The sequence below is a fragment of the Amyelois transitella genome, chromosome 20 (assembly GCF_032362555.1).
Source record: "Amyelois transitella isolate CPQ chromosome 20, ilAmyTran1.1, whole genome shotgun sequence".
NCBI classification, from domain to species: domain Eukaryota; kingdom Metazoa; phylum Arthropoda; class Insecta; order Lepidoptera; family Pyralidae; genus Amyelois; species Amyelois transitella.
Genome location: NC_083523.1, coordinates 2400684 through 2414906, shown reverse-complemented (window position 1 = coordinate 2414906; position 14223 = coordinate 2400684). Strand labels below are relative to the sequence as shown.

Genomic DNA, 14223 nt, shown 5'->3' with positions numbered 1-14223 from the left:
GGTAGTTATTGGCATTAACAATTTTTTTCGGTTTAAAATATTTCGAATCGCTTCTCTCTTCTGAATCGATTTGAAACGCGATGTAATGCGTCATTTGCTTTTAGTTTTAGTCGATGACATTTTTCGTTATCAAAATAAGTATATATCTGTGATCAAAACAAATGTCATTTTCACAGTACACAGTGAAGAAGTTTTCTCAATTTTGCTCTAACAAAATAAAATACTATAATATGCATGCGTTCTTTCCCAAATTATTTTGAATGTATGTCGCTGAATAATCAATGTACAGTTAAATGATTTTCTAGGCTAACATTTGCAATTTTAATCGTGTTTAATAACTACACTCGATGACCCGATGGATTAGACAAGAAAAATGTTGAGCAGATTTTCCGATGTTTTACAAACAGCCGCCGACGTTGTAAGTGATAGAATCAATTGATATTTAGAATTTGTTCTTAGTTTCATCAGCATTTATTATTGAATCCGTTTACGTTTGACCTTGACTTCAATTTCCAGTTGGCTCCGCCGGCAACACGGCTGGAAGACTTCGAATATCATTGGAAGATGATTTTGAATTTCTATCAAAACTATGATGATAATAGTAAGGTGCACGTTGAGGATACACGGATACCTCATCACCTACATCAGATGTTGCAGGTAAATTTTAAATCATTTGTCTGGTTGAGTAAATTTTTAGTTTTCTTGTCTTAAAAGTATCCATATTGCCGAAGAATAAGTTCCAAGCGTTAATAATATGACCACACAGATTGTCTGTCTGAATAACAAAGCCAGGTGGCAGAAAAAGATTTCCTTGTAATGGTCTACATAATCTATATACTAAGTTTGATTCCTAAAATCTAGGGTCTGCTACCAAGAATAAATAAAACTGGGATATTCTACCTCTCTAATTAATAATTTTTAATCTTAAAAACAACTTACTTTTTAATAGATTGATATAAAAAAGGATTTTGTGTGAAGCAGGCAGAAAACTTAAAAATTATTTTAAATTACTAAGTATCATTTTAACATCAGACCCATGCTATGCTGAGAGAGTATTTATGCATTATCACAATTGTGCCATGTGGTTATCAGCACTTTGAAATAGAACCACTCCTCATATTTAACTCATGGATGTTGTAAGTGTGACTATGGGATAGGCTAATAAACTTGGAATTCCTCTTGTGGGTAATGGGCTAGCAACCTGTCATTATTTCTTAATCTTAATTCCATCATAAAGCTGAATGTGTCCTTTCAGTCTCTTCATGACTCTGGGCACTGTCTAACCTGCAAGGGCTATAGACATGATTATAGGTATGCATTCATCATTCCAGCTGATAGTGGAAGAAGAGAAGGAACAACATGGAGGCACGGTGGGTCCCTGTCTCGAAGCAATAGTCCAGCGTTCCATATGCATATTGGATGCGCTAACAGCATTAGCCGCAGCCGATAGGCCTCCGGGCGCGAGAGCTCTGGCTCTGACAACGGGGACTGCACTTCTGCGGAGGACCAGGCAGCCATGTGTTAATAGTGCTCATGTTTACAGACCTCTGCAAGTAAGTTTCTTTTTTCACATGGCTTGAGTTTCTGATGTACCAAGTAGGTATAACTTATATGGATAAAGATTTGGATTTTATTCTTAGCCAGTTCAATATAGAACATTGAACCTATTCTGATTGACCAGTTTTTTTTTTTGTTACATACATTTAATTACATCTATAACCCGGGATATATATGCGTGTAGACTGAGCCAAAAGTCCTCCAAAAGACTGAAGTATCTTGTAATCATTGAATAAGTATTTCATATTACAAGATAACTGTTTGAAGCCATGTCAATCCAGGCAATATTATAATAAAATTTAAAAACAGTAATTTAGTTTGAGTTGACAAATTTACCCAGAACAATTTTCTTTTAATAGAGAATGTTGATCCAATGCAACGAAAACCCCGCATCACCCACAGAGAAAGAAGAAGTGGAACTCCTATTAACACTCTGTGGACTGGTTCGCAAAGAGCCCGGAATGGCCAACATCTTCACTACTCCATTTGTTGAAGACAAAACAAGTTTACTCAGTATACCAGAAGATATTCAAAAGCTTATACCAATTAAAAGCAAAGTACAAACACCAAAGAAGAACCCTTTATTTGAAGTGGAGTTACCGCCGAACCCATTAAAGAATGTGTCAATCATTAGAACAAATAGTAATGAAGGTTCGAGCAGTTCTGATGATGCTTCATGTAAAAGCCACAAGACAGTTTACGAGGACAACGATAAGTTCTTGTTGATTGATCTGCTGCTATCTTACTTGAACAGTGCGGTATGTTAATGACTAAATTCATATCCATCCAAACATACATAATATAATAAAATAGTAACTGACGGATATTTGTGCTTGAAATATATTTCCATAAAATTTTATATGGGAAATTTTTAAAAAACCAACAGAAGCCAAATCTATGATTTTTGTCTGTCTGTCAACTAATTAAGTACCTGAATGTGCAGAGTAACGAGGTTACGAGGTTTTGCCTTTAAATAAGCATCAAATTTACTAGTTATTTTTGTTATTCTTCCACAGGATAACCAAGTTGTACTCCGAGCTTGTGAAGGCATCATGATTGTGTCCTCGCTGCCTGAAGACGACATAGCCAATCTGGTGACCAGTTGCAGCCCTGCCTGCGAGACTATAGTGGACAAGTTGGCCGAAAAGTACAGAAGTATACCGGCCAACACCGACCCAGCTGATGTAGAGCATCTTAACATTACTTGGGCGTGAGTTTATAGTGTTTTTTTTTCGTTAGTTTTATGCGCATCAGTGGTCGAATCGGTAAGATGCCCGGTTAAAATGCGTGAAGCACATAAAGGCACAGATTTAAATCCGACTCGGCCATGTACCAATGACTACTTTCAAAGTTATGTACACTTTCAATACTAACCGAACTTATGGTGAGGGAAAACATCGTGAGGAAACTTGCACAAACAACTGGATGTGTAACCATGGATCCAATACGGGTTAGGATGGTAGTCGCTTCGCGTTAAGACTTGACTCACTCAATCTAGGATCCATGGTCAAAGGCATACCCCGGGTTCTCTAGAGAGGTGAGGATGCAATCGGAACTAAAGCCAGTAGGAAGAAAAAATCTCCTACTCTTGGATCGTGGTTCTCCAAGTTGGTCGTAACCAGGCTCCAAATACAAAGAAACATAATATTATTACATATACTCGTAATTACGCGGTAGACAGAGCTAACACTCTTGAAAATACTGAAAGGCCACATTGAGATTTGAATAGTAACAGGTTTTGGTTTGTACAATCTGAAGGTTGTTAGAACCATAGATGGTATTGGTATAGTAAGAAAGTAAGAAGCTTAATATTGTTTTTCTAATAAAATTATATCCTATTGTAGGTATGTGGCGCACGATTTCGGGGACAAACACCTTAACAAGTTCCACGGTTACCGGGAACTCACCAGTTTCTTCTCGTGGCTCGACTACTGTGATACACTCATGAAGGTAATTAAGCCGATTTTAGTCATGGAGTACCAATATTTTTTTAACTCAATTCAAAACCATGTACAGTTAACGGGTCGAATTCATAGTTAAGTGCTATAAAAAACATTAATTTGTGAAAACTGAAACAAAGAACTGAAATTTTTCATGCATGTAGACTTTAAATCAGCGAGCTTTATTAAAATATCGGAATCAGTATCAATAATAGAGTACTAAATCGCAATAAGAGCAGTGAAATAATTATAAGAATGGTGTTGGGATGTGTTGCGTCACCTTGGCTGTTTAACTTTTAAAGATATAGTTGTGTAGTAGTAGGTTCATGGATAAAGGGGCTGGTGGTACATAAATATTGTATTGCTACAATAGACAAAAGGTCTGAATGTCACGCAAAAAGACAGTTGCGGATTTCTCACAGAACCAAAGCATACGCCGCACATCTTAAGTTATTTTGTCGTTACTAACGTTCATCTGAGTGCGGAAAAACTAAAGTGCACTTCGATTGCATAAGCTCATGTTGAGGCAACCATTCACTTTTTGTTTTACATTAATCAATTAATTTTTCTCATGTAACCGACCTCAACTCTTTCTTCAGAAAAAGCAGTACTTCAAACCGAAATTTTATTATTTATTTTTCTTGTCATGTGTTTAATAATAGCTTGTGTAGGTCGAGTTGCTGTAATAAATCCACTCTTGCCATGAACAGGAATGCCACCCGAGCATAGCCAGCCACCTGTCGCGCACGTTCCGGCAGAGCTTCCTGGAGCCGGCGGCCGAGGCGGGGCTGCGCGACCTGCACCACTGCGCGCTGGTGGCCGCGCTGCTCGCCAAGTGCCTCAAGGTCGTGGACTCGCCGCATCTCATCAATGGTGAGGCCTGCAGCCACAGTTCTGTCCAAGTGCCTCAAGGTCGTGGACTCGCCGCATCTCATCAATGGTGAGGCCTGCAGCCACAGTTCTGTCCAAGTGCCTCAAGGTCGTGGACTCGCCGCATCTCATCAATGGTGAGGCCTGCAGCCACAGTTCTGTCCAAGTGCCTCAAGGTCGTGGACTCGCCGCATCTCATCAATGGTGAGGCCTGCAGCCACAGTTCTGTCCAAGTGCCTCAAGGTCGTGGACTCGCCGCATCTCATCAATGGTGAGGCCTGCAGCCACAGTTCTGTCCAAGTGCCTCAAGGTCGTGGACTCGCCGCATCTCATCAATGGTGAGGCCTGCAGCCACAGTTCTGTCCAAGTGCCTCAAGGTCGTGGACTCGCCGCATCTCATCAATGGTGAGGCCTGCAGCCACAGTTCTGTCCAAGTGCCTCAAGGTCGTGGACTCGCCGCATCTCATCAATGGTGAGGCCTGCAGCCACAGTTCTGTCCAAGTGCCTCAAGGTCGTGGACTCGCCGCATCTCATCAATGGTGAGGCCTGCAGCCACAGTTCTGTCCAAGTGCCTCAAGGTCGTGGACTCGCCGCATCTCATCAATGGTGAGGCCTGCAGCCACAGTTCTGTCCAAGTGCCTCAAGGTCGTGGACTCGCCGCATCTCATCAATGGTGAGGCCTGCAGCCACAGTTCTGTCCAAGTGCCTCAAGGTCGTGGACTCGCCGCATCTCATCAATGGTCAGTGTATTCAAATTCAAATTTTTTATTCATTATTATAAGGTATTCATATTGCTTAATAATTATCAAATCCTTTGGTTTCACAACACTGGTTGACGTCATATAAATTACTTATAAGTTTACTTCCGCCTCCAAGGCGTCAGTGAAGAAGAAGCGGTAACAATCTGCACTGCAGCATTTTCTTTAGATTCTCAGTTTCATCATTAAGCCGTCACGGTTTCAAATTTCATGTGACCATTTCATAGACTATCTACGGCCACTGTTGTGTTCAAGTGTCTCTAGGTCGTCGACTCATCTCATCTCATCAATGGTGAGTCCATAAGCCATCAAGGTTTCAAATCGAGTTCATATGACCATGGTCTGCGACCACAGTTCTGGTCATCAAGGGTGAACTAACAGATCCTCAATTCCAACGTTAAATTTAAAAGCTTTGTGGCTTAATGCCTGTGGCCTGTAGCTCAAGGTTAATTGACTCGCCATTGTCTTGTCAGAATAACTACATATACATATTACACTCCGGCTTGTTTGTGGTGATGTGCCTTATGTCTTATTAATCAAAGATAAGTGGTTTGATACTATCAAAGCTATCAAAGTTAGCGGTACCCTTTTTAACCTGATTGTATTTAACCCGAATGTATTTAACTCGATTTTTTGACCTACTGTGCGAAGGCCTACTCTTTCTCCTGCTAAGTTCACATTCTAATTATTTTATTTCCAGAGTTCTCGAACTGGTTGGTGGGCGAGGGCGAGGTGTCAGAATGGCCGCTGTTACACACCCTGATCAACAATTGCCTGACGGAACACCACGAGACCACGTTACAGACTCTGAGGTTCTTTGAGGTGAGCTGATGTTATTGTCATTGTCAGAATGACGTGGGCCGGGTGTCAGAATGGCCATGGGTAGGTGTCAGAATGACGGAGGTGAGGTGTCAGAACTAAAAACAAATTAAAATTTTTATTTTTACCTTTTCTGTTATGGAATTAATATAATAATAATTATTAATTTAATTGCTTAATTTCTTATTTTTTACACTTTTTATGTATAAACAATTTAGATTAGACGAATAAAATTAATGTTAATTTGAAACTAAAGAAAAAAAAAATTTGACGGCCTCTGTGGCGCAGCGGTAGTTCGCTTGTCTGTGACACCGGAGGTCCCGGGTTCGAATCCTGGTCAGGGCACGATGAGAAAAGAACTTTTTCTGATTGGCCTGGGTATTGGATGTTTATCTATGTAAGTACAATATTATAAAATATAGTATCGTTAAGTTCTCGAAACACAAGTCTCGATCTTACTTCGAGGCTAATTCAATCTGTGTAATTTGTCCCGTATATATTTATTTATTTATTTTATTGTATAGTATTTATTGTCCGTCCAGACTATAATAGAGAAGGGCACGCCGCACAGCATGCACCGCCTGGTGCTGTGCCGCGTGTGCGCGCGCGCGTACGCGGCGGCGCCCGCGCACGACCGCGACGAGCGCGACCGCCTCAACGACCTGCCGCTCTGGCGGGAGCGCGAGAGGAACAGGTGACATACATACATACATGTGGTCACGTCTATATCCCTTGCGGGGTGGACAGGGACAACAGTCTTGAAAAGACCGAATGGCCACGTTCAGCTATTTGGCTTAATGATAGAATTGAGATTCAAATAGTGACAGGTTGATAGCCCAACGCCTAAAAAAGAATCCCAAGTTTGTAAGTCTAGGTATCCCTTAGTCGCCTTTTACAACATTCATGGGAAAGAGATGGAGTGGTCCTATTCTTTTTTGTATTGGTGCCGGGAACCACACGGCAAAATTTATATCTAACTACATACTTAGGTACCTTCATAAATTATGTTCACGCCTTTTTCTCGCGTGAGTAAATGGTGCCTTTTTGTCATACTTGAAACACTTCTGTTAACAGACGTAAATAAAAATCACGCCTCGATCCCGAAAGGATAGGCAGAGACTATATCTGCCCACTTTCTGCAGTCCACACATACTTCTTTTACCTTCATCAGTCTATAACGCAAGCGACTATTTGAATCTCAATTCTATCATTAAGTCAAACAGCTGATTTGTCTGCCCCGCAAGAGATATAGACGTGATTATACGAATATACATATGTACATATGAGTTTAACGCAAGCATAACGGTAAAGAGTCGTCCTGGCCTGAGTTTTCACCAAAACGTCCTTAATATGATCGAGGTACGTTCGTAAAGGCATTAATTTTCCCTCCCGGCGGACCCATTCATACTCGATTTGTATATTTGTTTAGTCAACTTGCTTCATATCCCTCTTCACATGAACAAATCATTAAAAGATTGTCTTTTTTATTGAACAAAAAAGTATTTTTCCAGTAATGTAACTAATTATATTATTAATTCCAATCGTTTGTTCCCAGGGAAGCGATGCAACAGTTGCAACACGAGGATCATGTTACCGAACAGATAGCCCACATCATGTCCCACGAGGGCCTGGATGAGTCCCAGCCGTGGGCGCAGACCCACGATTTGCACAAAACTGTTAACAGGTGAGACACGAGATTTGATCTCTAATGTGTGACTTTAGGGCAATTACGCGAGGCCAAAATTCACAAAGTTTACGTTTTCCTACCTGTGACTTTTATTTGCAAGTTTTTAAAGTCATATATATCGGTTTATAGAACTTTATTTCTCAAAAAGACATGACGTCATTTACACGAGAAAAATTAATTAATATTTATGACTTATTGACGTCACATCACTTAAATCTAATTATAACTACTACCGCTTCCAAAGCGCACGTGTAGAATAAGCGGCGGAACAAACTACACTGCAGATCAATCAGAACAACAGGTGGTAGATTATTTCTTAACCGCCGCGCTTCGTGTAGATTCAAATACAATGTTATGTAGACGGTGGTACAAATTACAAGATTTGCTCTTCGATCAATTTTTTCTTATATTTATAGAACAACTTTGCTTCTTACACGCTTTCGGGGAGTTAATTTTACAGCTGTGCTTTCGCAAACGCAACAGTATGATTACCGTAATTTCCATATAACACTCCATAGATGTGGATCTATTATGCTGTCATCTGTTTAACGGAATGTAGGTGACGCACAAAATCACGAACGTTTACCTACAAGAGATATATAGACACAGTTCTAATTATGACCTTGCGAGTGTAATATACCTCGCTTTGCAAAGTCATGTCCAATGCATCCCTTCTCGAAACTATTTCATTCGATATCAGTTGTTATCAGAATGTATCCATCTTTACTATAAAATATGTGATATATTTTATCATTCATGCCGACTTAGTGTTAATTTAGTAAACACGCGTTATCTATCAAGATAGTGCAACTGGATTAAATTTTTCTTAATTTAATTCACATTAATTGGACAAGAAAAAAAAGAAGTTGTAAAGCTACCTGTACGCTACAAAAGCCTAAAATGCTTAATTAACCATATGAATTATTTAAAAAAAAGCTAATACTAACATAAAATCTGAAACTAACACTATCAATTAATATATAATTTATTACATATCATTATTTTAGCCGTCTATTGGAGCTCAAAAGTCGCTTAGAAGAAATCATGGCAGAGGAAAATGCGCTTTCCACTCACAACGAAGAAAATGTGCAATAATGCGTGCTAATTATATAATACTTTGCCTTAAATTACAATTAATCATATTAATATTATAATTAAAGTGTAAATATATTTCAATTAGATATAAAAAAACAACACTTTAACAAGTAAGGGTGGCGGCACTTTCTCTTTTCGGGGTTGGGTAACTATAATCCAATAAAAGGCCGACAATAGTCGCTTTGTGTGATTACCTGGCTTCTGGGATATTTTTAAGGGACTCCGTAACTGAATTAAGGCTAGGAGATAATTTTATAAATGTACGAAAAGTATTAATAATATTTACATACAATTTTATTTACATTGTGCCATTCTGATCCGTTTATAATACCCGCCTATATTTAATACCGCATCTTTTAAGAGCGGTAGACTTGCACGGAAGTCACGCCTTCCATCTGTATAAAGTTTTGATACAAAAAAAAAGTTACAGAGTATTAAAAAAATAATTACAAATAGGTATATACAAAATTGACATAAAATAATTGTTATATTTTTTATTATTATTTACGACCTTGTTTTGCTGATAAGTTTATTACAATTTAAGATAATTAATTTCTTAATGAAAAGTTATTGTTTAATTTTAATTTATTAATAAGTCCAGTATTTTGGTTTGCATTCAAAACTAAATTTTATACTAACAAAACTTAAATTGAATAGTTCCTAAACGTAAGCCATTTTATAGCCATCAATTACTTTTTTATTGCGAAGTTAATAATTTAAAGATAAAAGGATGATATATAGTTTAGCCTTAAAAATAAAAGAGATTATTATAAGGATCTGTGATTTTATACCATTTGCGTGGAAACATATAAACGTGTTGAATTAAATTTATTTTTAACGGTTCAACCGAGGAATGTTTTTTTTTGCAACACTGATGCATTTGATTTAGTGAAGTATTGCTGTTGGTTTATTTTTTGTTGCCCCAATGTCTATAGCTTCCCACGTGAATGTTTTTACAATGTGTCATGTATACATGTGACCGCGATCCAACTTGCGTCAGATAAATCTGTTAACACAGAATAGGATCTCAAGAGGTGAGACGGCAGTCACCCTTAGTTTATTACCTGGGCGTAAATTCTGAACATAATAAATTTGCAATAGTTTGTCGATAGGGCTGTACTCAGTACTGTATTATAACATTTGGTATTGGGTTCTATACCAATTTGTAATAATGTACCAAAATACATATATAGCAAAATGTATATAACTTACAAAAATGTAAATCTTGGAATTCCTACAAAAAAAAGTAGTAAAAAAAGGCAAAAGAGTACGTATGACCTCAAACGCCATCAGACAAAATTAGGTCGTATACGTACTCATATAAAAAAAATGCTTTTTGGTCAAATCACACATTCAGTACTTTTTTTACACATGTCTATTATCTCACAGCTGGATCGTGGTCAACAAAACCTGGTCAAATTCCAGGATAAATGTACATAAGTATACAACATATCAATGATACAATTAAACGTTTCAAATACATGTGCTGTTCGTTTCATTGTCCCAGTTTCCTGCTCCTGCTGCCGCGCGCCATTTTGTCGGACCCCGTGGGGTCGGACTACGAACACTACATACACGACGCGCATAGGCATTACCAGGTACCTTATATATGTATATATGTATGTAACACACAAATAGGTATGTAGGAAATATCCAAATGTAGTAAATAGCGACTAAGGGATAGGTTTATAAATTTGGGATTTTTTCTTTTAGACAATGGTTGAGCATACTACCTGTCATTATTTTAATCTCAATTCACTTGAATGTGGCCCGTCAGTCTTGTTCTTGAAGACTGTTAGTTCTGTCTGCCCCGCGAGGGATATAGACGTGATTATGTGTATGTATTTGTGGCGACATCTGTACGCCAAAAGTTACAACAAACAATCACGCGACGCTATCGGATTAAAATAATTTATGAAAAGCATATTCGTACATACATAATTATAAAAATGGAGGAAAAGTATACATAAAATAAGCATACATACTTCTTCCTCCTGACGTTAGTTCCGGTTGCGTCCTCACCATTCTGGAGAGGAGCCCGGGGTATGCCTTCGACCATGGATTTTTGATGGGATATGTCAGGTTTTTACACGAACCGGTTGACCTCCGCAACCTTTGCAGGGGAACCTCAATTCTTCTGGCGTTAGTCCGGTTACGTCCACAACTCTCTGGACAGGTGTACTAGGTCCGTGTGTATCTTATGTTTCAATTTCAGTTAGTTCCTTTCGTAGTTTTGACTTGAAACAAATTTGTCGCCTAAATAAAATAGTGGAGCGAATACTAACGCGGAAATTAAAGGTAATCCTCTTTTAGTACATATTCTTAGAAGGAGGAACCCATAATATGTCACATTTGAAATCTCTAGACAAAGCGGCTTGAACTGGCGTTGATTTGTCAAACAGTCAGTCGACATCTTTTCTTTTATACTTCATTAAAGAATCGTGCTACATAGTTACACGCTGTAAGCTGTTCTTCACGTTTCTTATTAAGCCACATTGGTTAAGTATTTATTAAACTCTTATTTCTTACTCTTACTTTAAACTAGTTTCCAATAATGTGAGGCATAAAATTGAAGACCGATAAATTTTTATTACAGTTCTGGTTGGATACAACTTCCACATTCAACTGGCCAAGCGAACACTGGACCGACAACACGGCAAGCTCAACCCACAGCTACGATAGCCGCCCGGAGGCAGACATACACCTAGACGAGGCGTTCGAATCGGCAAAAACCGATTGCCCCAGCACTAGCATCAATACGGAACAACACTACACCAGCACAGATAATCAATTTTCACAGGAACATGTGAAACTTAGCGATGATATTGATCACTACCACGATAATACTTTAACGCAAAAAATGCTTATGAAAAGGGAATCTAGTCACGACACTGAACATTGTACAGAAAGTAAATTTACACAGAAATTGATTCTCAGAAAAGACACTGCGCCCAATTCTACTCCAGATGAAGAATTCGACGAGGGTCCGTTCTTCAAAATGCTGTTCAAATTACTCGCGAATATGCCATGCCAACCTTACGAGGTTAATTTGCATTTGACGTCTATTATCTCAAAGTTGGCACTCTTGCCGCATCCGAATCTGCACGAGTACTTGTTGAACCCGACGTTGCCAACTGCGAAAAAAACCCAGACTTTGTTCAAGACGCTACAAGAATTGGCAAGGAGGTTGACTATGGAGATACCTAGAATAAGGAATTACAAGAAGGTGATAGAGAATACGAGGTTGCAACTGATGAGTGAAGATCCCAGCTATGACGAGAGGTAAAATACTTTTTTTAATGATTGAAAATATTAAAGCCAGGAAATCTAATTCTTTATCCAAACAATAATAATATGTATTTGAGATGTTCACACTTGGGTCTTGGTTTCATTTGCCATTTCATAGACCATCCTGCTAGTTCTTTTGAGTTGTCCTACCATGGGACAACTGAATGGAGCTGGTGAGGAAAATAGATTACTCCTACGCCTTTCCTTCTTATAGTCTCTAACGCTACCAATCCACCTCTCTTTTTGGTTTTCTCCTTTTTAAAAACTCCACATGGTAAAAAAAAACCTTTAGAATAGATTTTGTCTCTGATCTCACTTTTTTACTTTCAGCGGTGAACACAACCAACTGGTGGAAAGCCTGATAGTCCTTGAAGAGTTCTGTAAGGAATTAGCAGCTATAGCCTTCGTTAAACATCAGCACTACATACAAATGCACAGATAAATTAATATGAACATATATATTTTTATAGGTAATTGAATACCCATTGTAAATTCATGTCCAAATTTATTATGGAAATAAAAGTTGTCTTACATAATAGGCAGATTCGTCTAGTGAAGCTTGTACCGCGATCCATTAAGGGTAAGATACCCTTGCAAAGGTTGCTTCGTGTATAAACCTGAATAAGCCAATTCCGCCACCTTAGCATGGCATGCCCGACGCCGTTTTTATTAATTTGTAAGTTTTAGTGAAATATTTGTAGTTTTTGGTGTATGTGTGTGTGTGTGTGCGCGCTTGTTGATTTAATTTGGAAAAACCACGAATGTTGCAAACTGTTAGCCGTTTAGTATTGTTTTTTTTATTTTTATTGTTAGAATAGTCGCAAAGGCCGCTCTTATTCTTATTGCGGCGTCCAATAATTCATCACACAAATAAGAATTTATGAAGCGTTGAAAGTATTTACGATCTATAAAAATTAAAAACAAATATTGTAAGAAGATTCAATGAAAAATACTGAACTTTTTCCCATAAACATGTACGCAATGAAATTAAACCACGAATCTTATGTATTTTTTCACGATGTTAGAATTACAGTAAAAGTTTAATGTGTGATCTTGTCATTTCGAATTATTATTTGTATTGTTACGATAGTTTTAATAGAAGTATTAAAGTTCAGGGTTCGGCTTGGGTTTATTGAAATCTACGCTTAATGTATTTTCCTTTATCAACTTATTTTATCGTCACAAAATTGTTATTATTTTAAATATTATTTAGGATAAGAAGGATTTATGTTGTTCATATTATTTATTTATATTCACATTTCTCTGGTCTTTTTTCCTAGCCATTCGGAGTTAAAATCGATACGAGAGTAATTTAATTTTTTCGAAAATCAGCTAATTTATTTAAGCTGTGAGAAAGTAAATAAAAAATGTTCTAACATAGGGCGCAACCACGCAGTTTCCAATATTAAAATATCGTAATCCTCCCCACTGACCAAGAATTTAAATAGGTTACATTTTTTCTCAGATAGCTAGAGTATATCCCATGTGTAGAATGGATTGGTTTGTGTTCAATTCAAAGCATTTATTATTAGAAATTAATAATTCTTGCACTGATTTGCAGAACAATAATAGTATATATACATATGTGTATTCGCGTCTTTATACAGAAAATTTCTAGGTGCTATTCACAATAGATTTCTAGTCGTATTCACATTCCTTTGGTGTATCTTTTATTCATGTTAAGTTATCATTTCTCTTGTATATTAAAAGTTTTTTCATAAAGTCAACATAATATGTAGAGTAATATATTGTGATATTTATGATGTAAATTATTTATTAATTTTAATCCGTTATATGTCAATGTAAAAAAATTTAAGACATAAAATGATTTTCATATTTGCATGCGCAAGGCATCTTCGATAAGAAATGTTAAACAATTTTCGGTATTAACGCCAGTACTTATTTTGCGCATAGTTTGTATAATAATATATTAAAGCCTGTTTCGAATGTTAAATAAAATGTAAATCATGTGTTTCTATCTTATTTTTTGATTCCTAAACATGCTGGAATAAAAAAGAACATTAGCTATATTTATATTCTCTTTAATCCTTTGAAATGGTAAACTATCTTGATATGTATTATCTTAAAAGAAACATTTCTGAAAATAAAGTTCAGGTTTACAGCAAAATGAAATTATACATGTCATAATGAATTCCTTACAATATCTTCTATTTCATTTTGCTTTTTATGGCTATAAATTAATTAATTT

The 14223-nt window shown here is 37.2% G+C and overlaps 1 protein-coding gene across 1 annotated transcript; it reads left to right on the top strand.

The window, feature by feature from the left end:
- The first annotated feature begins 152 nt into the window (after positions 1-152).
- On the top strand, positions 153-13984 carry LOC106134443 (FHF complex subunit HOOK interacting protein 2A). Its single transcript, XM_013334506.2, has 13 exons — positions 153-418; positions 517-657; positions 1332-1553; positions 1917-2315; positions 2574-2767; positions 3402-3507; positions 4208-4370; positions 5826-5947; positions 6487-6638; positions 7500-7628; positions 10234-10324; positions 11323-12008; positions 12345-13984. Exons 1-13 carry the CDS (start codon positions 374-376, stop codon positions 12454-12456), a joined length of 2562 nt encoding a protein of 853 aa, XP_013189960.2. The 5' UTR covers positions 153-373; the 3' UTR covers positions 12457-13984.
- The last annotated feature ends 239 nt before the right edge of the window (positions 13985-14223 follow it).

Excerpts from the sequence above, each read along its gene's own strand:
- LOC106134443 (XM_013334506.2), top strand. The coding sequence starts at position 374 with ATGTTGAGCAGATTTTCCGATGTTTTACAAACAGCCGCCGACGTT. Across the intron at positions 1,554-1,916 it reads ATGTTTACAGACCTCTGCAA|AGAATGTTGATCCAATGCAA; the intron begins GTAAGTTTCTTT and ends TTCTTTTAATAG. Across the intron at positions 7,629-10,233 it reads TTGCACAAAACTGTTAACAG|TTTCCTGCTCCTGCTGCCGC; the intron begins GTGAGACACGAG and ends TCATTGTCCCAG.